Below are 23,509 nucleotides of genomic sequence, written 5' to 3' on the forward strand. Positions count from 1 at the left end.
CTTCTGTACCAGTCTGCCATGAGGGTCCTCGTCAAAGGCCTTACAGAAGTCCATGTACTGCCCTATCCTCATCAATTATCTTTGCCACTTCTTCGAAAAACTCAATCAAGTTAGTGAGACACACCCGAGGTCTCAGGTTTGATCCTGGCTCTGGGTCATTGTCCTTGTGGAGTTTGCACATTCTCCCCGTGTTTGTGTGGGTTTCGCCCCCACAACCAAAAGATATGCTGTGTGGGTGGATTGGCCATGCTAAATTGCCCTGCATTGGAAAAAATAAATTGGGTACTCTAAATTTATGAGAAAAATAGTTAGTGAGACACAATCGCCCCTTCACAAAATTAAACACAGGAATTTTATTAGGCCTGGCTAGCAAAGCTCACATCCCTTCCATTGAAAATTAGATCATCTTTTCAGATGTTTGTAGGAACCTGCCATGCTGCCCATCAGTTCGATATCCTTTCTTGAAGCCTCACCCATATTTGGTTATCCTCGCTATTGTACAACAACAAGAATTATTTTTTATTGCCCATCCCTAATTGCTCTTGAGGAGGTGGTGAGCTGCCTTCTTGATCACTTGCAGTCCCGACGACTCCATCTTTGACGGGAGAGGGTGGACAGGTTTTGTTTCAATCTTTCATCCAAATGACAGCAGCTCAACTAGTATTGCCTGATTGGATTGTATGTTTAAATCCTACCGTGGGACACAAACCCATGTACTCTGATTTTAAACGTGAGCTCACTGCCAGTGAGCTAAAGCCATTTATCGAATCCCTACAGTGCAAAAGGAGGCCATTTGGTCCAGCGAAGCTGCACCGAACCTCCAAAAGAGCAGCTGACCAAAGCCCTATCCCATAACCCCACCTAATCTTTGGACACTAGAGGTAATTTAGCATGGCCAATCCACCTAACCAGCACATCTTTGGACTGAGGGAGGAAACCGGAGCATCCGCAGGAAACAGACCCTGGGAGACTGTGCAAACTCTCCACAGACAGTCACCCGAGGTCAGATTTGAATCCAGGTCCCTAGCGTTGTGAGGCAGTATTGCTAACCACTGTGCTATAATGCTGCCCCACTGTATAACAAACAGCACCAAATCTTCACTGGTTTTTTGGAAATGTGTAAAATATGTGCCATAATTTTCAAAGTCAAGCTGAGTATGAAAGTTGTGTTGATTGTCAAGAAAGTCCACAGTTCAAATATCTGACTTGTGTTATGGTAATGTCATCAAGTCTTCAATAAATAAAGCTCTCGTGTTGTTTTGGTCTTTCTCGTCACTTTTTAATGACTGAAGTTCCCATGCAGTTTATGCTTACACCAAATGGCTTACTTTGGCACAAGTACAAGATTTAGGACCAAGTTGAAAGGTGGATCTATATGAAAGGAAGGGGATTGATTAAAGGACGGAAAAGAGCCTGCCTATGTTGATTAGGAACCTTCGTGAGTAGAAATCTTGGGCGGGATTCTCCGACACCCCGCCGGCTCAGAGAATCGCCCGGCGGGGTGGGGGGGGTGCGGAGTGAATCCTGCCCCCGCCGGCTGCTGAATTCTCCGCCGCCGGGGTTTTGACGGGGGCAGGAATCGTGGTGCACTGGTCGCTGGCTGCTGGCAGTGGCCACCCCGGCGATTCTCCGGCCCGCGATGGGCAGAGTGGCCACCCGTTTTCAGCGAGTCCCGTCGGCGAAATCACAACAGGTCCTTACTGGCGGGACCTGGTTCCACGGGCAGCCTGCAGAGTCCTCGAGAGGGGGGAGTGGGGGGAACTGGCCCCGGAGGTGTGCCCCCACGGTGGCCTGGCCCGCGATCGGGGCTCACCGATCCATGGGCGGGCCTGTGCCGTGGGGGCACTCTTTCCCTCCACACCGGTCGCTGTCAACCTCCGCCATGGCCGAGCTGGATTCTCTGATTTTGGGGCTATGACCGGAGAATCCTTGGCATTTTACGTGGGAAATATCGGCACAGCTCCAGCACCGATCCTCCGACCGGTGAGGGGCTATCGACCGGTGAGGGGCTATCAACTGCGCCACATAAAATGCACGGCCTTCCCAATATAAACGGCTGGAGAATTGCCGGGTCCGTGGCCACGCATGCGCATGGTGGCGACTTGTAGCAGTTGTGGTGTACAACATAGCGCCAGCCGTGCGCAGAACCAACCTGCCAGGTAGTGTCCCCCTGGATGCCCCCCTGGCCAGAAGCACGGCTTCCACCTGACTGTCGGTGGTTCTGGATACAGTCCAAAGCCGCCACGCCGTGTTCCCCACCTCTGAGACCATGAGTCAACCATGCAGTCGGGAACCCTGCCCATGGAGCGGGGGGGGGGGGGGTGAGGGCCTTCAGGTAACATCCTGAGGCCATCCTAGTGGCATGCGATGTGCTACTTGATGATGCCATTTTTGAGAGGGCGGAGCATCAGAAAACAGCCCCCCCCCCCCCCCACGATTCCATCGTAAGAAGGGATTCTCCGCCCGATCGCCGATTACAAAATTGGCGCGGGGAAACGGAGAATCCCGCTGATCAGTTTTGTTGTAGTGCTGAGGGTGGAAATGGAATTCTATAAATACAGATTTTGTTTATTTGCCTTTACCAAATCCACTTGCATGAGGACCTGGTAGCGTGAGCCCAAATGTCTGAAATATCCCAATAGTTAGCACATCACAGGAGTCTTCCACTATGTTGAAGACAAATGTCCAGTATACAGTTGACATGCAAACTCTTGATTGATGCTGGATGACATCACTTGATAGCTGAGAATGTCAATTCTTGTTCATATATATCCAGGGTTCAGGGTCCAACCTGGTTGTTGCAGAGCAAAACAGCCACGTCCAAATAGTGGAGCCCCTGTTCAGAGCCCCCATTCAGTGGGTGCAGTGTTTTAAATGCTGTGAATAGAAGGATGGTGACGGTACATTCGTATATTTATTTTATATTTTTTAATCTGTTGTGTTGCTGACTCTACCATTCTGAGGGAGCTTCTGGTGCCTGCCATTTGACATCGAGTCATTTAATAACTGTTCTCTGGTTTTTAATCACAATTAAAGATATGAAAGAAGGGGGAATTGATAGATCAAGTGAATGGTTAAAACTATTATAGACAAGTTCACTATGAAGAAATGCGAGGTTGTCAACTTCAGATCAGTGAATGATAAAGTGTGGTTTTGTTTTTATAACTGAAAGGTTAGGGGCAGTGAAGTAGCTGAAAAGGTGCCCAAGAAGACAGCTCAGTTAAAGCTAGTGTGCAAATACAAAATGCAATCAGACGTCTTAAAAATGGAAAAATACAATCAATGTATGCCCTAAATTTACAAGTGTGAGCAATCTTGTCCATTTATAAGCCCATCTAAAGTGTCAAGTAAACACATTCACATTGTCTTACAAAAACTTAAAGTTAGATAAAGAAACCACTGTTCAAGTCCTCATTACATTACCATATAATCTGTAGCTGATTCACAAAGCCGTGTCTACCATGAATATTGCCCAGTTCTTTATTGCCAAAATTTGCATCTGCATCTACGTGACCAGTTGAAAACTCTGTGAACCAACATGAATCACATCCAACAAGTGGAAGTTGTTTAGTTCCAAATATTTGTTCCCTTACTATCCCAATAAAAATGTTTAGCAGTGCATTCCCAGTTGGTAATTGTATAAACCAAAGGTAAAGTCACCATAGTCCCAGATGACCACAGGCTGCTTTCCTCTTTAAGGGGGAGAGCTGACTGGTGGTGATTTAACCTGAGGATCATCACACCCCAGGTCCACAAGGTTGAGAAGGCAGGCCTTTGTGAATAACATATATAAAGTATAGCAAAGGAATTGGCACAGGGAAGAGATATGCTTAAAACATATTTTATTTTATTTTAATCAGGTTGATCAGAACTAAACACAATCTCTGAGTATAAAGGGAGAAAGGAGAATTAAATCGCACTCTGGCCTTGGAGCAACAGACATTTGTTTAGAGGGGAAAAAATTGATTTCAGCATTTCCGCTCCTTGAGTAGTCATGATGTGGAGAAAGTATTTAAAGGGTTACTATAATTGGTTCTTCCTGTGTTAATAGTTTTACCATACATCTGCATTTAATCTGACAGAAACTGATATGGTGGCAATTAATTCAAGTATTCACTCAGTTACAGAGTACCATCATCATCGTATTTTAAGAGTGTATGCACAAGGCTGTATCTAAAACAGAAAGCTCCCCTTATAGAATTATTCAGCGATGTTCAAGTATTTAAATATCTGTGAACAGAGGTTTTGTGATTAGTCAACTGATCGAATAACTGCATAATAATTAGTTAACATTGTTCTGTTACAATTGAGTAGTGCTCATTTGAATATAAAATTGTCTCAGCCATACTTCGGATTTTCAGCTTCTCTGCAGTTCTAACACTATTTGCAGTACCGATTTAATGCTCTGTCTTCCCTGTGAACCACAAGACACCATTGTTTTTGTAATGATGGACAGCTCAGTGAAAAGAATCTAGAACCTATTTAGCATACTATTTAAAGGAGCTTGCTTAGACCTCTTATTTTGACATGTAATTAACTTTATTCTGAGATGACAGTTTCCCACAGTGCTTTGGAAGTGGGCACTTTTTTCAAGCACAATATATATCACAATAAAGTAATGGTGACAGCTTTGTACATCAGAAGCTGTACCTCATGTCTACAAGAGACGTGTGCTATTTATATGGGCTATAAGCACCACGATGCAGCTGGACAAATGAATACTGACTTTGCTACTTTTATATAACTTTCAGGTTTATAGGAATAGGGCCTTTGTTCTAGGTCTTTCTACTATGTACATGTAATTTAGTATTGACTTTTCCAGTAAACTTTCAGCAACTTCTAATGTTGTACTTATGTTGTTTCTTTTCTTTCCTCCACAGAGTTGTTGGAACTGTGGGCGCAAGGCCAGCGAGACCTGCAGCGGCTGCAATACAGCACGATACTGTGGTTCATTTTGCCAGCATAAAGACTGGGAAAAGCACCATCATGTGTGTGGACAAACCCTTCAGGCTCAACAGCAAGGTGAGGCAACCACAGCTAGTTCATCCGCAACACCCAGCAGTGAGGCAGGAAGCCCAGTGGACACTCCACCAGCAACCTCCTCCAGGTCAACCACCCCTGCCACTCCATCAACCATAGAAACAACCCCCCGTTAGAAGATACAAATTGCTCAGTCACACAAAGATGAAAAGGAAGAAAAAAAGACTCTTACACTATCAAAGTAGAAACTAATCTGGGAGTAGTAGTGAGTTACAAAGGCCAGTAACGGGTCACACTTACTTACTATGAAAAAACAAAGATATTATTTGTTCATCTTTTTTCTTGTTTGTAAAACTGCAGAGAAGGCAGTGCGCATCATAAAAGTAGATTTGACCTCTTCCCTCGTTATTTTTCCAGTAGCTCGGATTAAAACTAGGTAACCTCATAAACAGATGCTTTATCAGACAACAGACCAAGGGATTGCTAATTACTGTACAAAGCAAAAATGCTAATATTAAAGAACACATTGTTCTTTTCTACTATAATGAAAAAGAAATCTCGTGCAAAACCCTCAAGGGCACATGCGTTGGCTACAGCATAGACATTTTAACAAGAAGATGAATGGCGTTCATGGGTTACCGACTGAACTCTGAAGACCTGCAACAAAATGTGCAGCTGTGCAGCAGATTGGAAGGAAGCACAGATGTTCATCCTTTCCTCAAAAAAAAACAATATCCAGGTCAACAGAATGAAGAATTGAATCTTTTTTGCTGTGGGATGTATGAATACAACAACAAAGAAAATGCCATAATAAGAGGCTTTCAGTCCTAATGAGAAACAGCCTGTATTTGATTTGCATTTTTTGGCAGTCACTGTGTACCAGCTGCCCTCAATGGAGCATTTCTACACTTTTACAAGGTTCCACATAGTAAGACAATCAGGTCTGTTCCTGCTCATTTTTTTGATAATGAAATGGTGGCTACAGCACTGGCCCACTCTGTGTTCCCACTCCATCTGTTCAGATTTGAAGTAGTTCTCTTGGTGTTAAAACACTTCTGTCCTGTGAGGTTCCCTATGGTGTTCTTGTAAATGTGTTGGACAAACGTGAAGATCCATTGTAGCTAACCATGCCCACATTTAGTCTATTATTCCTAGTTGGTGATAGACCTGTATCTTTCTATGCTGCTTTTATATCTGTATGTATTAGTGATATTTCTCTGGTAGTTCCCACAATGGAATTTTTTGTTGTCCTCAAAAGAAAAAGAAAAAAAAAAGAGCTATCTATCTGAGCTGCTATTTCACTCTGTATAGGATTTCTAAGACTTAGCATGCGTCACGGAATGCTAACATATTGGTGTTTTGTAAGAGGGATGTACATAAATGTACTTGCACTGTCACAATGACTCCCTAGGCATGCTTATTTGGGCAAACTCTTAATATGCTAGAGCCATTTCACAGAGTTAGCTATAGGTTAGGGTAGCTGTGAATGTCATTTCTTTGACAAACTGGTCACTACAATTAGTGGCATTTTATATAATGAGATCATACAAGAGGACAGTGCATGCATATCACTGCGAGGTCATTAAGTATTGCTGATTTAAAAAATACTTTTTTAAAAAAACTCCAAATGCTGAGGTGTAGATTGACAGCTTTAACACTGCTGAATGCCAGGTATCAACAGTATTAAAAAAGGGAAGTCAGCCAAAGACTGATCCGACGGACCAAAATCAGAAAAAAAAAAGCACCAATAATTGTTTCAAAGCAGTCAGCAGGTTAAACGATTTCAGCAAGGTTCAGTAAATCCATTGTATAATCCAAAAACCAGATGTCATACACGTATATATCGGATGCTGTGATGTATGTGAAAACAGCACTGTTTTATTAACACTAGTGTGTGAAAGGATTAGTGCATCACATTACTGATCTACTTACTTTAATTCAGGGCACCCTGTGTAAACCAATTCTCAGAGTTCTTCTCTTTTCTCCTGTTTTGCTACAGACTCCTCAGTGGCAAAGTTTCACTCTACCTCTGACAGCATGTATATTGCACCAGTAGCTAAACTAACTGGTATAGTCAAACCAAATGGGCACAAGAGAACCAGGAAACCAAAAGTAAGCTCATACAGCTGCAAACCATATCACTACTTGGTAACAATGCAGACCTCATACCTGAACTTTTGTTAGTTTCCTTTTAAGCTTGTCACTTATACAGATTATGTGAGAGTATAATTTGTAGGTATAAACGCATAAAAAATTGACTTCATTAATTACAGTTTAAAGGTTGGTTGCTGATAGGAACGGGGGGGTCCTCTCTGTTGTGAGATGTACTTGTGGCAGGATCACCTGTCTTTGTTGTGTAGGTGCATGTTGTGGAACAAAAATGGGGATAAAAAAAAGCAAAGGCCGGTTAACTTATGCAAAGCATGCCTATGCCTGGAATACTTAAGAAAGGGACTCCATATTGTCTGGTTTCTAAAAGGACAAAAAATTGGAGAATCTGAAATGCAGATTTAAGTAAAAAAAATTTTGGTTCTGCAACTTTATTGTGAAAGTTGTTGTGCAATACTTAATTCAGACATGTACCACAAGTTAACGGTAGACTAACTTTTTGGGGGGTGTCTAGACATCATGCTTTTGTCAGCATATTTGAGCTTTTAAGTCTACTATGTCTAAACTGTGGTTCCTTGATTATCTTTTTTTTTCTTTAGTTGGACTGTATTGTATGGTCTGTCAACCTGTGAATCTTTAAAGTATGATTCAGGTATTGTTGTATTCCTTACTGTGTAATAAAAATTTTAATATCTGTATTCACCAAAGGTTGTGGTTCTTTGTGGGGAATTGGTGATACTACTTTAATAGTACTCTATTGGGTATCTTGGTAAACTGCTTTCTGAGGATTGACACAGTCCACTTGTAGGTAAGACACAACAGATTGTAAAGGTTTCTGCATATTAATTAGTATTCTAATAAATTTGGAAGTGGAAACAAAAGTCGCCAGAGATTTCTGGTACAGGTTTTAATTAGAAATGAAGCTCTGAAGAAGATTCTTGTCCTTTTCAAGCTTTCTAGGCAGCCTTCAGAGGTTTGAATGTCACAACAATAATGACTCTCCTTTTGGGTCACGTACATCAATAATTCCACAGTGGTGTGCTACCCATATAAAACTGAGATCACGTCAAGAGGATTCAAATCTCCTAAAGGATTGGTCAACAATCCTTCAACATTTAAATTTATGTTACCTGCATTCAATTTGTAATATAATTATATCATCTAATTTGTGGAAGTGGAACATTATTAACTATTTAAAATTCACTATCAGCAAGCATAACAAAGGAATTTGTCAGTCCTATGTATTCATATATTTATTTTTAAAAAGCACTATTATTTACAATAAAATGAATAATGTTCATCAATATTATGTTGCAGCAGGGCGTAGTTTTTTTTAATTTAAAAAAAAAGTGCTGTCAGAAACCGTGCAAAAGTAGTGAAGCCATTCACTACTTTCGCACGGCCATTTAAAAGAGCGGGAAAAGTGAGAGTAGCTTCAGTGCCAGAAAGTGTTGAGAGTGGCGGACCTGGGCAGAGTGGCGGACCTGGGCAGAGTGGCGGACCTGGGCAGAGTGACGGTCCCGGGCAGAGTGGCAGACCTGGGCAGAGTGGCGGTCCCGGGGAGAGTGGTGGACCCGACCAGTGTGGGAGGAGCTTCCCATAAATAGAGTGGGAAAAACAAAGAGTGATGTCATAGGAAAATGGTAAGTTCATTGGCCGGTAGGTAACTGCTAATTTGCATTACCTATTCTCATCGGAGGTAAAATGGAGAAATATTTTACAGGTTAGAAAGACTAAAAACCAGATGGAAATTTAAATTAAAAAAAAAAAATTTGAAAAGGAATTAAATAAAATAGAGGTGCAGTGCAAGGCAGTGTGTTGTACCTGCATGATATGGGAACTGGTGGACCCCATTGTGGTTCGTAGTGAACACATCTGTAGCACGTGTTGGTTGTTTGAGGAACTTCAGCTCAGAGATGATGCGCTGGAGTCTGGGCTTCGGACGCTGTGACACATCAGCGAGGGGGAGAGTTACTTTTGTTTCAGGAGGCAGGCACACCCCTTAGATTAAGTATCTTGTATTTGCTAGTGGTCAGGGACAGGAGGGTGTGACTATGAGTGAGGTACATAAAGGGATCAAAGAGGTCGTGTTGCAGGACCCTCATCCCTTGTCGAACAGCTTTGAGCTTCTTTCTCTCTGTCCGGCTAAGAGCAGGGACTGTGGAGAGGATGAGCAAAGTGACCATAGTACCATGGTACAGGGAGCCAGACATTCAAGTGGGGAGGGGGGAGGGGGAGAGATAAAAAATGTAGTGTTAATTGGGGATAGCAAAGTTAGGAGCATAGACACTGTTCACTGTGATCAGGATCGAGAGTTCCGACTGTTATGTTGCCTGCACCCAGTGCTCCAGTTCGGGATATCTCATCTCGGCTGCAGAGGAACTTGGAGTGGGAGGGTAAAGATCCAGCTGTCGAGGACCACACAGGTACCAACGATATAGGTAGGACAATGATAGAGGTTCTGCTGAAGGAATATGGGCAGCTAGGGGCCAAATTAAAAAGCAGAACCAAAAAGGTGTTAATCTCTGGATTACTGGGGTCAATAAGGTTGAGGTAAATATGTGGCTCAAAGGTTGGTGTGGGTGAAATGGGTTCAAATTCATGGGACATTGGCATCAGTACTGGGAGTGGAGAGAGCTCTTCCGATGGGACGAGCTTCATCTGAATAATGCTGGGACTAGAGTCCTGGCAAACCATATAACCAGAGCTGTCAGTATGGCTTTAAACTAAATAATGGGAGGAGGGTTCAGTTGTACAGAGAATTAAAAAATCAAAGTTAAAAGAGAAGGTGGGAGTGCAGGTTAATGATGAGGACTTTAAACTAGTTAAAGGGGTCAGGGGCACAGGAGAGGTTTATAATGTTTCCAGAACCTGAGTATAGAAAGAAGCTGGAATCTAACATCAAAAAGGGGGACAACTCTGAGAAGGGGAACAGTCAATGCAGGACTGAGGGTTATGTACCTAAATGTGCGCAGTATACGAAACAAGGTGTAGCCACCTGAGTTGGCCACTTCCCCACACAAAATGGAGAAACACAAAGACAGCAGGGAAAATTGGACAATACTAGAGAAACAAGCAGTTTTGCAGAGTTCCTGTATTCTGTCTGCAAAGAAAGCAGACAGCACCGAAACCAGCAGTTTGCATATTAATGAGCGATCCCCGGGAACAATGGATACAACGAATAGCTACATTTGGGACATTCTATAGTAGGTCAGTGATTTCTGCGGGTCACTCTCTTGCAAAATGTCCTAACTGGCCACAGTTGAAACATTCCTGTGGCTTCTGCGGGGGGTTGTTCTTTCTTTCATTCACCCAGGCGGGGTTTTGGTGCGCTCTGACTGCCTAGGATCCAATCGATTGAAAGTACGCTCTGGGTCCGCCCAAAAGGGCGCGAAGCCCCTGGGACCTATAAAAGACAGGTCCCAAGATCAGTTCACTCACTTAGCCGGCCCTCGAGCAGAACACCTTAGCAGCTCTCGAAGAACTTGACCGTAGGCAGGAGAGGCCTGGCCAACTGCTGCACCACCAAGTAAGTGTCATACAACGCACGCTATGAGATAGACACTTCTGACCCCTTAGTCCATACCAGCTGGAAGCCTGCAGATCCAGTACAGAGCAAGAGGCCATTGTTCCCTGATCCGGCGGGTTCCCTTATCCAGATAAGTATTGGCCTCTTAGTGGTAGGAATAGTTTAGTCTTTTAGTATTATATGCATGAGTAGCGAATAATTGTGTTAATAAATGTGTCTTGTTTTGAACCTTACTAATTGGTGTATTGAGTCATTGATCTGAACTTGAACTTGAACCTCGTGGTGGTATCATAAGGACACCTGGCGACTCTAGAGCTAAGTAATAAAACTGAGCCAATTGAGTGTAAAGCGCACTCACCAGAATGAGCAACATTTAGTGGTGACTCGGATGGGATTCGACTAGAAGTGGCACCCCCACTCCGAGAGAACCCAGCAATTTGAAATTAGAAATCCAAATGGGAACAGAAATAATCACAAGTGTTCAAGCAGTTCTGATTAATCCTCATAATTCGGAAGTGTGTTAATGCATGCGTAACTAACAGGGTTATAAGGTAAAACTGATAGATTTTGTTGCGAAAAACTGACGTGAGTTTATATTCCGGAAAATAGCGAAAGCCGTACCCGTGTCTATAGCACCGCCTTTGTACCCCTCATTCTAAATTTAAAGAGAGCACAGATAGGAAAGGTGGCCATGCAGGCAATGGAATGCCTCATGAACTCTCGAGTTCGTGGTCGCAGCGACCAGCAGCAGAGTAGGACAGTGTCCCGTTTGAGAAGTCGAGTTCAGAAAGTACCTCAAAGGGAAGGGATGGCCCCTTTGGAGCGAATTCTGTTCGAATGAGGAAACAGGTCCCAGGAGTATAGGACATACTTGGTGGGAGAACCTGAGTGAGATACACAAAAAGAGTTTAGATAAAGCACGTAAGCCGATGGCAATCGTGTCCTGTTTGGCACAATTGCTAGGCACAGAGGAGGTAGTTCGGACGCTCCGCCCAGATTTAGAGGAAAGAAATGGGATAAGTAAGGTGGATGTCAGTGATGTCGAAAGAGAGAATATAGAGTTGAGACGGAGGTTTGCAGCAAAAGATGTAGAGGTGGATGATGCCAAGAGGGCACACCAGTCTTGTCTGGCGCACTTAAGCAGCTCCCAAACACAATATGAAAAGGCCTATCAGGATATGCAGCGCACAGTCTTGAGAAGAGAAGAATCCGAGAAGCAGGTAGAGGCATTGCAGAAGCAATGCAGCACCCTGAAGGCAGCCTTAAGAGCACTCCATGCTGCCACCACAGAGCAGAGGCAAAGCTCGGTGGACCACGCTAAATGCCGGAAGCAGATTGCGGAACTGCAATATCTGCTTTCTGTACAGAATGGGTACCAAAGCACCTTTGGGACACAATTAGATGAGGAAGAAGGCCCCGATTGGCAGGAATTAAACGAAACAGCACAGAGATACGTTCAGGCAACATGTGCGCAAGAGAAACCACAGAAGCGGAAAGCACCCCAACCCCCCACAGAACAGATAGCACCAGCACCCATGAATCCAGTCACCACCCAACGCAAAGCATCTGCAGACGGCGCACCAGATTTCACTTATACCACCCCCTTAACCGTGACCCAATTACGGGACGCGTGCAACAAAATCACACCGTTCCTCCCCACCTCAGACCCCCACCAATTCTTCGCGAGAGTAAAGCAACAGGCGACCATGTACGGCCTGGATGAGTGTGAGCAGGTTAAGCTCACAGTTTTGAGTTTAGACTCTTCCGTGGTAGCAGCCCTTCCAGACCCACAGAATGTTGGAGGAGGCACCCTAGAAGAGATGCACACATCGATCCTCGATGCGATCGGATATAATAGAGGTGACCCCGTAGAAGGCCTGAACAAGTGCAGGCAAAAGAAAACCGAGCCCCCCACAGCGTTTGCAGGAAGGCTGTGGATCCATTTCACAGCAGTGTTTGGAAACTTAGATCGCACCCATTTGACCCCAGACAACATGGCCAAATGGACCCGCACCCTTATCTCCTATGCCACAGAGGCAGGACAGAAAGTGTGCGCAAATTATGACCCGTCAGAAGACGCTCACAATGAGAAATGGGTACTAAAAAGGTTGTCCCGCGCTTGGGAGCAATCTGTCCAGAGTAAGCCCGCAGTTAGGAAACCCGAAGATCAGCAGGCAGAGGCTGATATTCAGGCAGTCAGAGTGGACCAAAGCCCCGCCTGGGTGAATGAAGGAAAGAACAACCCCCCACAGAAGCCACAGGAATGTTTCAACTGTGGTGAGTTAGGACATTTTGCAAGAGAGTGCAACGCCCCGCAGAAATCACAGAGAGGCCAACAGACAGGCACCCTGAACAGAAATAGAGCAAAGCCCATTCACAGTATAGGGACTCATTCAGGACAGACAAATGTGGACGGAACGGACTGACGGTGTTCGGGCTCCCCCACTTGGGTCTGTGACACCCTTTGGGACAGGTCCGGACGACCGGTAGTCACAGCAAAGATCCGGGGACAGCCCATAGAATTACTCTGGGACAAAGGAGGGTCCCGCACGACCATAAATTCCTCCAATATGTATCAAAAGGACACGTGGCCCACTACAGCCGCAATCACCCTCGCCGGCTTTACAGGCCACTCACAGCAGGGACACATTACAGCCCCTGTAACCATTCAGCTAGGGACCATTACCACCAAACACCCCATTGTTTTAGTAGATTTGCCCCACACAGCAGAACACATATTAGGCATAGATTTCATGAATACACACAACCTGTCGTTCGACCCAGTCAATCAGTGTGTCTGGCGAATGACAAGGTCAGAAAGAGCCCCCGCAACGCTCACAGTAGGTAAGTACAAAAACAGGATTAGCGCAGTCGGAGAGTATTGTTTTGATCCGACCACGCTCAGCACGGACAAACAGGTTAGGGCAGTTTTGAAAAACAACAGATCAGCATTTGCCAGTCACAGGCACAAATGCGGCAGAATGTCTGGATCGGTTCAAATTACAGGACCTGACCCTAGACCCCAACGGCAATATGGATTTCCCAAGGAGGCAGAGGGCGAAATCTCAAAAGTTATAGACAGCTTATTAGAGCAGGACGTACTCCGATCAGTAGCCTCAACTAATAATGCCCCAATTTGGCCAGTGAGAAAGCCCGATGGATCATGGCGACGGACCATCGATTATCAGGAACTCAATAAAGTCACCCCCGCAGTAGCCCCCACGGTAGCCACAAGTCCCGAGACCATGCTCAAACAGGGACTCAACTCAAAGTACTTTACGGTTTTGGATATCAGTAACGGCTTCTGGTCCATTCCATTGGCAAAGGCGTGCCAGTACAAATTTGCCTTCACATTTAAAGGACAGCAGTACACGTGGACATGCCTTCCACAAGGATTCCACAACTCCCCCTCCATTTTCCACCGACAGCTGGCAAATGGATTGTCTAAATTCTCTCACCCCGAATGTCTGGTCCAGTATGTGGACGACCTATTATTGCAGGCAGACACCAAGGCAGAGCACATCACGGTTCTGTCTGAACTCCTGGAACTACTACAGACAATTGGCTGTAAAGTGAACCCCAAAAAGGCCCAAATTTTGGATAATAAAGTGATATATTTGGTACGATTATCTCGCAAGGAAAACGCGAGATCGAGCACAAAAGGATTGACTCTATTGCTAAATTGCCCCTTCCCCAGAATGTTTCAGCCCTCCGGTCATTTTTAGGACTGGTTGGGTACTGTCGGAACCACATTGACGGTTTCGCGACAAAGGCAGCCCCCCTTACAGACCTCCTAAAGAAAGGAGCCCCATGGGAATGGCTTCCGCAGCACACGGATGCTGTGGATGATTTAAAAAGAGCCCTTATCGCAGCCCCCGCACTCAAGTTCCAGACGCACTTTCCCCCTATGCAATTGAGGTAGCAAGTACAGATCTGACCCTTTCGGCCGTGCTCCTTCAGGAACGGCACGAGCAGCTAAGACCAGTGGCTTATGCCTCCAGAATCTTAGGTCCTGTGGAACAAGGATTTTCAGCCTGTGAAAGGCACCTGCTCGCAGTTTTCTGGGCAGTGCAGTACTTTTCTTACATAACCGGACTGAACCCCATCACGATTCTGACCGAACACACCCCCACCCAGCTTTTATTAGATGGACGACTGAAGGACGGCACAGTTAGTCAAATTAGAGCAGCTAGATGGACCCTTCTTTTGCAGGGACGGGACATCACTGTAAAACGGACAAAGACACACACTTTTTTGGCAGATAACCTCCAGTACCCAGGAACACCCCATGAATGTGAGATCATATCCCCACTGATTTGCTTGTTCCATAACAGTCATGGACACCAGGGAATAGACCCCACCACAGCCCACCTGAGACAGCTCTGTTGGTGGCCAAATTTAAAAGACGATGTTACCCATTACATTGAGAATTGCCTTATCTGTGCACAGAATAACCCGGAGAGATATTCAAGGAAAGCACAGCTCAGTCACACTCGCCCCGTTAATGGCCCCTGGACTAACCTCCAGATCGATTTTATAGGACCATTGCCCCCGTGCAGGAATGGCTATAAATACGTTTTGGTAGTGATTGACACATTCACTAAATGGGTAGAAGCATTTCCAGCTCGAACCAATACAGCGAAAACAACGGCAAGGATTTTGACACACCACATCTTTACAAGATGGGGACTCCCCCGAAGCATTGAGTCGGACCAAGGTTCCCATTTCACAGGACGAGTCATGAAGAACGTCCTCACAATATTTGGCATAACACAAAAATTCCACATCACATACCACCCCCAGTCGAGTGGTATCGTGGAGCTCATGAATCGGACTCTAAAATCAACCCTTAGGAAAATGGTCCAAGAGAATAACACAACTTGGGATTCAGTCCTCCCATTCGTGCTGTTTTTGAGAAACACTGTTTTGACTTCTACAGGTTTCACCCCACACATACTCATGACCGGATGCCCCATGAAGGGTACTGAATTCCTTTTAGGACTTGACTTGACCAGCCCCGAAGTGACGGCCATCACCCAGGAGACTGCAGTAAAACAATTGGTAGACAATGTAAAATCGGCTCAGTTAGCAGCCGCGGTAAAATTAGGCACGAAAAGGAAACAGAGCAAGGCCAGTTTTGATAGGACAGTTCATGCGACTGAGTTTCAGGTAGGACAGCTGGTCGTGCTGTCTGTCTACAACCCCAGCACATTTCTGTCACCAAAATATTTGGGTCTGTGTTCCATTGCGGACAAAGTTAGCCCTTCCGTTTATAAAATAAAATATCCCAACGGAAAGACTGCGTGGCTCCACATAAACCAGCTAAAGGCCTATGGCTCGCAGTCTCACCACGCACACCACGTCATGCTTGACGCAGCACACCCCACCCCGCCCACAATAGACGCATTTCCACACTCCCCCTCACAGACCAGCACCTCCACGGACCCGACCTCGACTCCGCCCATTGACTTTAGACTCCGCCCCAACACGCCCACAAGCAGCTACAGCAGCGAAAGCGACTGTGACTGACAAAACCCACAGCACTCCTCGCTACTGCTCCGACACAACAGACCACACACACAGCGACTATGAACCTGACTCAAGTGATCCCTTTGAGATCACATACATAAAGGCCCCAGACCCAGAGCCCCCGCTCCACAATGACGATCCCGACTTTGCACACTCGAATTTGGACACGACTTTTTGGCACCGCGATAATTTGTTCAGGCTCGTCCGGAATGACGAGATGGACCCAAGGTCACACCATGCAGCCTTAGCAGCCATTATTCATTCGCGAGTATGGCATTCGGGAGAAGAGGATGACAATGAGTCTGACTCCCAAAACCAGAACCCCTTTGCGACCCTGTTCGCAGAAGGTGATGATTGAGGTGTCCAGATGATGTAAAAAGAGGAACCGCTTGAGAGAGAAACGGTGTCCTTTTCTGATGGAACCTGCAAGTTTTGTGTTGCATGTTTGTTTGTTTGTGTTTGTTTTTTTTCAGGGCCAGCAGCTCTGCGGACACACGCTCCATTTGTCCGCCGCTACCTCTTAAGAACTTGCCGGTATCCTTGTCAGCTGAGAACCGCTGAGAGCTTGCCCGACCCTCCTTCATAACTGCTCCTCTGATTTGACGGTAGTCTTATCGGCCGAAACCTCTGGGAATTTGCCAGAGACACTTTCATAACTGCTCTTCTGGTTCGAAGGTAGAACCATTACAGCAACCCCCATGATAAATACACTCTTGCCCGTTCTTGTCAGGTCACTCAGGCAGTGGAGTAACGGCAGTGGTCCCCGCCCTGTCTGAGGACCCCCCCTCTGGTCAGCTAAGCTCGGGTACAGCACAGCACGCCCTACCCAGGGATTCCACCCGAATCTTACCCGTCGCGGCCCATACGCAACTCATTTCGGCACTCTTGGTTTTAAAAGTTTGATTTTGTTTTGTTTTGTTTTCAGGTAACCCTTTGGTTGCCAACTCCCCATGCTATTTACATCCAGGAACATTGGGATGGTAAATCGCAAAGCCTGTGAGACGGCTTGCAGTGGTACAGTATTTAAGAGTATGTCTGGTCCTAAAATTCATTTTTGAAAAAACAAAAAATGGGGAGTCACAGAGAGTGACCATTCATAAAGAAAAACTTGGCACAAGAGGACAGACATACTAACGTTCGAGATATTAAGCAAAATACTAACAGACACTATGCTTGATCCCATAGATTTCCAGACGCTCCAAGGAGGGATCAAAGGAACAGAAGAGAAGAGATCAAGAGAACAAAAGAGAAAAAGATGAAGACGACGTAGTTCATTTTTGTATTATGGATTATAGGATCCATGTGGTTGCGCTCGGACACGAACCCCCTTACCCCCACTCCACCAGCCGTTAATGTTTCACTTCCACAGAACACTCAAAGCCCAGCAACAAGTAGCAGTACCCCGACCTGGTGTACCAAGTTTATGACCTGGTACTCCTTGTCCTACGTAGTTGAATCACTTTTGGCATTAGCAATAATCTGCATCATAGTGCAGACCCTTCGAATGAGGAAATGGCGAAGGAGAGCCTACCGCTCTCGTACCCCGGTATATAGGATGAGATCCCCTATCTTCGGTTTCCACCAGGCCCCCGAACCTCTCGAAATGTAATAAAGATCTTTTTCGTTTGTCGTTCATTTATAAATAAAGAAATGCGTTTTCTGAAAGATTGCATAACTCTGAGCTTGACTGCCAAGCCAGATAAATGAAATATGAATGCTGCTATTATTTGTACTGTTAGGAAGTTAGTATGCTTAGATGTTTTGAGTAAGTGTAGTTTATTGAGGACAGTTAGCTGTTCCAGTTGTTATTTGGTAATGCATGGCCCTTTATGACATAGCGCCACTTAGGAATTGTTAGGTAAGATTTTTCTGCATAGTTGAGGAAAGTGCAGAGGCCATGGAACTCGCTGAGGTCAGGGAATGAAGACAACATAGTTATGTGATCCTTCACGCTTCGCGTTAGGATCACAAGGAGGGAGTGTAGCCACCTAAGTTGGCCACTTTCCCACACAAAATGGAGAAACACAAAGACAGCAGGGAAAATTGGACAATACTAGAGAAACAACAAGTTTTGCAGAGTTCCTGTGTATTCTGCCTGCAAAGAAAGCAGACAGCACCAAAACCAGCAGTTTGCATATTAATGAGCGATTCCCGGGAACAATGGATACAACGATTAGCTACATTTGGGACATTCTATAGCAGGTCAGACGTCTCGGCGCCAACGGGAGTCTGAAACAAAGCAGACAAACAAGCCAGGGAGAACCGCCCAGTGATCGAGAAACGGCCTCAGTATTGGGGGGATTCATACCAATCGATTGGTATGAGATCCAATCAATCGACAGTAGGCCCGGGGTCCGCCCAAAAGGGCACGAAGCCCCTGGGACCTATAAAAGACAGGTCCCAAGATCAGTTCACTCTCTTAGCCGGCCCTCCCAGCAGAACACCTTAGCAGCTCTCGAAGAACTTGACCGTAAGAAGGAGAGGCCTGGCCAATTGCTGCACCACCAAGTAAGTGTCATACAACGGATGCTACGAGATAGACACTCCTGACCCCTTAGTCCATACCAGCTGGAAGCCTGCAGATCCAGTACAGAGCAAGAGGCCATTGTTCCCTGGTCCGGCGGGTTCCCTTATCCAGATAAGTATTGGCCTATTAGTGGTAGGAATAGTTTAGTCTTTTAGTATTATATGCATGAGTAGCGAATAACTATGTGTTAATAAACGTGCCTTGTTTTGAACCTTACTAATTGGTGTATTGAATCATTGATCTGAACTTGAACATGAACCTCGTGGTGGTATCATAAGGATACCTGGTGACTCTAGAGCTAAGTAATAAAACAGAGCCAATTGAGTGTAAAGCACACTCACCAGAACGAGCAACAAAGGTAAATGAGCTTGTTGTACAAATTGAAATTGGCGGGTATGCTATTGCAGGCATCACAGAGATGTGGCTGCAAGGGGATCAGGCTGGCATGTAAATATCCTATTGAAAGGACAGGCAGCTGGGCAGAGGGGCAGGGTTGCCTTGCTGGTAAAAAATGAACTTAAATCGAGTGGTGAAGAATCTGTGGGTAGAGTTGAGGAATTGCAAAGGAGAAAGGATCTGATGGGAGTCATGCAGGCCCCCTAGCACTAGTCAGGATGTGAGGCAGAAAGTAAATCAGGAGATAGAAAAGGCATATAAGAAAGACAATATTGCAATAACCATGGGGGACTTCAATATGCAGGTGGACTGGGAAAATCAGGTTGGTAGTGGATCCCAAGAATAGGAATTTGTGGAATATCTACGGGATGATTTTTTGGCATGGCTTGTGGTAGAGCCCTCTAGAGAACAGGCGATTCTGGATTTTGTGTTGTATAATGAGGTAGACTTGACTAGGGAACTTAAGGGGAAGGAACCCTAGGGGGTAGTGACCACAATATGATTGAATTCACCCTGCAGTTTGAGAGACAGAAGCTGGAATCAGATGTAATGGTTTTACAGTTAAGTAAAGGTAACTACAAAGACATGAGGGAGGAGCTGTTCAGGGTTGATTGGAAGGGGAGCCTAGCAGGGAAGACAGTAACAGCAATGGCAGGGGTTTTGGGGGGGTTATTCGGGAAGCACAACAGAAACTCACCCCAAGGAGGAAGAAGCATGCTACGGGGACGACAAGGCAACCATGGCTGACAAAGGAGGTCCACGACTGCTTAAAAGCAAAGGAAAGAACAGGCAAGCTGTGGGGTTAGTGGGAAGCTACAATGTTGAGCAGCCTTTAAAAGCATGCAGAGGACATCTAAAAAAATTAATAAAAAGGAGAAGAGGAAATATGAATGTTAGCTAGCTAGTAATATAAAAGAAGATTGCAAGAATTTTTTTCGATTATATAAACGGTAAGAGACCAGAAAGAATGGACATTGGATGACAGGAAAATGAGGCTGGAGAAGCAGTAATTGGGAACAAAGAAATGGCAGAGGAACTGAATAGGTACTTTGCATCAGTCTTCACAGTGGAAGACACCAGTGGCATACCAGAACTTCAAGATAATCGGGGTAGAGGTGAGTGTAATGGCCATCACTAAGGAGAAGGTTCTAGGGAAACTGAAAGGTGTGAAGGTGGATAAATTACCTGGACCGGATGGACTACACCCAGAGTTCTGAAGGAGATAGCTGAGGAGATTATGAAGGCATTGGTGGTGATCTTTCAGGAATCACTGGAGGCAGGAGTTCCAGAGGATTGGAAAATGGCTAATTTGGTGAATGTAACACCCCTGGTTTAAGAAGGGAGGGAGGCAGAAGACAGAAAATAATATACTTGTTAGCCTGACTTCAGTTGTTGGTGAGACTTTAGAGTCTATTATTCAGGATGAGAATTGTGGAGCACTTGGAAGTGCATGGTAAAATAGGACAGAATCAGCACGGATTCGTCATGGGGAGGTCATGCCTGACACATCTGTTAGAATTCCTTGAGGAGTAACAGGGAGTTAGACAAAGGAGAACGAGCGGACATGGCCCATTTGGATTTCCAGGAGGTCTTTGACAAGGTGCTGTACAGGAGGCTGCTCAATAAGATAAGAGCCCATTGTACGTATTAGGAGCAAGGTACTGGCATGGATAGAGGATTGGCTGGCTGGCAGGCAGCAGAGAGTGGGGATTTTCAGAATGGCAGCTGGTGACAAGTGGTGTTCTGCAGGGGTCCGTGTTGGAACCACAACTATTCACGAAATACATTAACAATCTGGAAGATGGAACTGAGGGCATTGTTGTGAAGTTTGCAGATGATACCAAGATATGTAGGGGGGCAGGTAGCGTGAAGGAAGCAGCGAGGCTGCAGAAGTACTTGGACGGAGGCAAAGGATTGGCAAATGGAAGGCAATGTGGAAAAATGTGAAGTTATGCATATTGGTAGGAAGAATAAATGTGCAGACTATGTTCTAAATGGGAAAGGCCTCGGAAATCAGAAACACTCGGAGTCCTAGTCCAGGATTCTCTTAAGTTTAACATGCAGGTTCAGTTGGCAGTTAGGAAGGCAAATGCAATGTTCGCATTCATGTCGAGAGGGTGAGAATACAAGAAAAGGGATGTACTGTTGATGCTGCATAAAGCTCTGGCCAGACCCCATTTGGAGTATTGTCACATGAGGGGCGGTTGAGGTCTGTACTTGTTGGAGTTTAGAAGGATGAAGGGGATCTAATTGAAACATACAGGATACTGAGAGGCCTGGATAGAGTGGACGTGGAGAGGATATTTCCACTAGTAGGAGAAACTAGACCCTGAGGGGACAGCCTCAGTTTGAATGGACGATTCTTTAAAACAGAAATGAAGAGGAATTTCTTCAGCCAGAGACTGGTGAATCTGTGGAACTCTGCTGCAGAAGGCCATGGAGGCCAAGTCACTTAGTGTCTTTAACACAGAGATAGATAGATTCTTGATTATTAAAGCGATCAAGGGTTATGGGAGAAGGCAGGAGAATGAGGATGAGAAATCTATCAGCCATGATTGAATGGTGGAGCCGACTCGATGGGCTGAATGGCCTAATTCTGCCCCTATATCTTGTGGTCCTATGGATAACAATTTTCTGCTACATTGGAATGAAAAGGCTGTCAGAAGTTACTGCCTTAAACAGATTTAAGTAACACCCGTCTCACATATGGTGGACATTTTTCATTCTGTCACGAGATCCAGGTGCCGCTGGCTAGGTCAGTATTTATTGCCCATCTTAATTGCCCTTGAGAAGGTGGTGGTGGGCAGGCTGATTGACCTGCTGCAGTCCCTGAAGTGTAGATTCACCGCAGTGTGGTCAGCGAAAGGATTTTGACTCGGTGACAGTGAAGGGGAATTTTTAGGTGGTGGTGTTTCTTGTATCAGCTGCTCTTGCCCTTCTAAATGGTAGTGGTTGTGGGTTTGGAAAGTGTTGCCTAAGGAACCTTGGCGAATTTATGCAGTGATTCTTTTAGCGGGTACACACAGCTGCAACTGTGAATGGTGGTGGAGGGATTGAATGTTTGTGGAAAGGGCTGAAATCAAGCAGGCTGCTTTGCTCTGGATGGTGTTGAGCTTCTTGAGTGCTGTTGGAGTTGCACTCGCCCAGGCAAGTGGAGGGTATTCCATTACACTCCTGACTTGTGCCTTGTAGATGGTGGACAGGCTTTTTGGGGGGGGGGGGGGGGGGGGGGGGGAGTCAGGAAGGGAGTTACTAGCTGCAGAATTTGAAATCTCTGACATTTTCTTGTATCCACAGTATTTATAGAATAGAATAGAACATTACAGCACAGAACAGGCCCTTCGGCCCTCAATGTTGTGCCGAGCAATGATCACCCTACTTAAACCCACGTAACCCGTATCCCAACAATCCCCCCATTAACCTTACACTACGGGCAATTTAGCATGGCCAATCCACCTAACCCGCACATCTTTGGACTGTGGGAGGAAACCGGAGCACCCGGAGGAAACCCACGCACACACAGGGAGGACGTGCAGACTCCACACAGACAGTGACCCAGCCGGGAATCGAACCTGGGACCCTGGAGCTGTGAAGCATTGATGCTAACCACCATGCTACCGTGAGGCCCCGATGGCTGGACATTTCAGTTTCTGGTCAATGGTAAACTCCAGATTGTTGACAATGGGGGTGGGTGGGGGGGGGGGGGGGGATTCAACGATTGGAATGCCAATGAATGTCAAGGGGAGATGGTTAGTTTCTCTCTTTGTTGAACATGGTTGCTGCCTGTGTGGCACAAATGTTATTTGCCGCTTATCAGCCAAAGCCTGGATACTGTCCAGGTCAAGCAGCATATGCACACAGAATGCTTCGGTATCTGAGGTTGTGAATGATGCTGAACGTTGTACAGTTATCTGCAAACTTCCCCACTTCTGACCTTATGATGAAAGGAAGGTCATTGATGAAACAGTTGAAGATGGTTGGGCCTCGGGCATTACTCTGAGGAACTCCTGCACGAATGGCCTGGGAGTTTGATGATTGACCTCCAACAACCACAACCATCTTCCTTTGTGCCAGGTATGACTTTAACTAGTGAAGAGTTCCCCTCATTGACTTCAGTTTTGCTCAAGGTCCTTGATGCCACAAGCATGGTCAAATGCTGCCTTAATGACCAGGGTTGTCGCTCTCACTCTTAAATTGAGCTCTTTTGTCCATGTTTGCACCAAGATTGTAATGAGATCAGTAGCTAAATGGAACCCAAACTGAGTGGCAGTGAGCAGGTTATTGTTGAGTAAGTGCTCCTTGATGGCACTGTGGATGATCCCTTCTGTCATTTTAACGATAACTGGCCATGTGAATAATTGAAACCATTGCCATGTATCCTTGTGAGTAATTGCACAGCAGTGCCCCTTCAAGTAAGCTATTTCTTTCTGCTGTTTACA

At 45.5% G+C, this 23,509-nt stretch overlaps 1 protein-coding gene across 9 annotated transcripts in view; it reads left to right on the forward strand.

Moving 5' to 3' along the window:
* runx1t1 (RUNX1 partner transcriptional co-repressor 1) overlaps nt 1-7,791 on the forward strand; it is a 111,110-nt gene extending 103,319 nt beyond the window's left edge. For 8 of the 9 annotated variants that reach the window (XM_038809059.1, XM_038809064.1, XM_038809055.1 and 5 more), the window contains exon 11: nt 4,881-7,791. In XM_038809059.1, coding sequence (XP_038664987.1) covers nt 4,881-5,156 — 276 coding nt within the window. In that variant the 3' untranslated portion in view covers nt 5,157-7,791. The remainder of the gene's footprint in view (nt 1-4,880) is intronic. The other variant, XM_038809056.1, reaches the window with a different exon arrangement.
* Nucleotides 7,792-23,509: the final 15,718 nt, after the last annotated feature.

The sequence above is a fragment of the Scyliorhinus canicula genome, chromosome 10, assembly GCF_902713615.1.
Source record: "Scyliorhinus canicula chromosome 10, sScyCan1.1, whole genome shotgun sequence".
Classification (NCBI taxonomy): domain Eukaryota; kingdom Metazoa; phylum Chordata; class Chondrichthyes; order Carcharhiniformes; family Scyliorhinidae; genus Scyliorhinus; species Scyliorhinus canicula.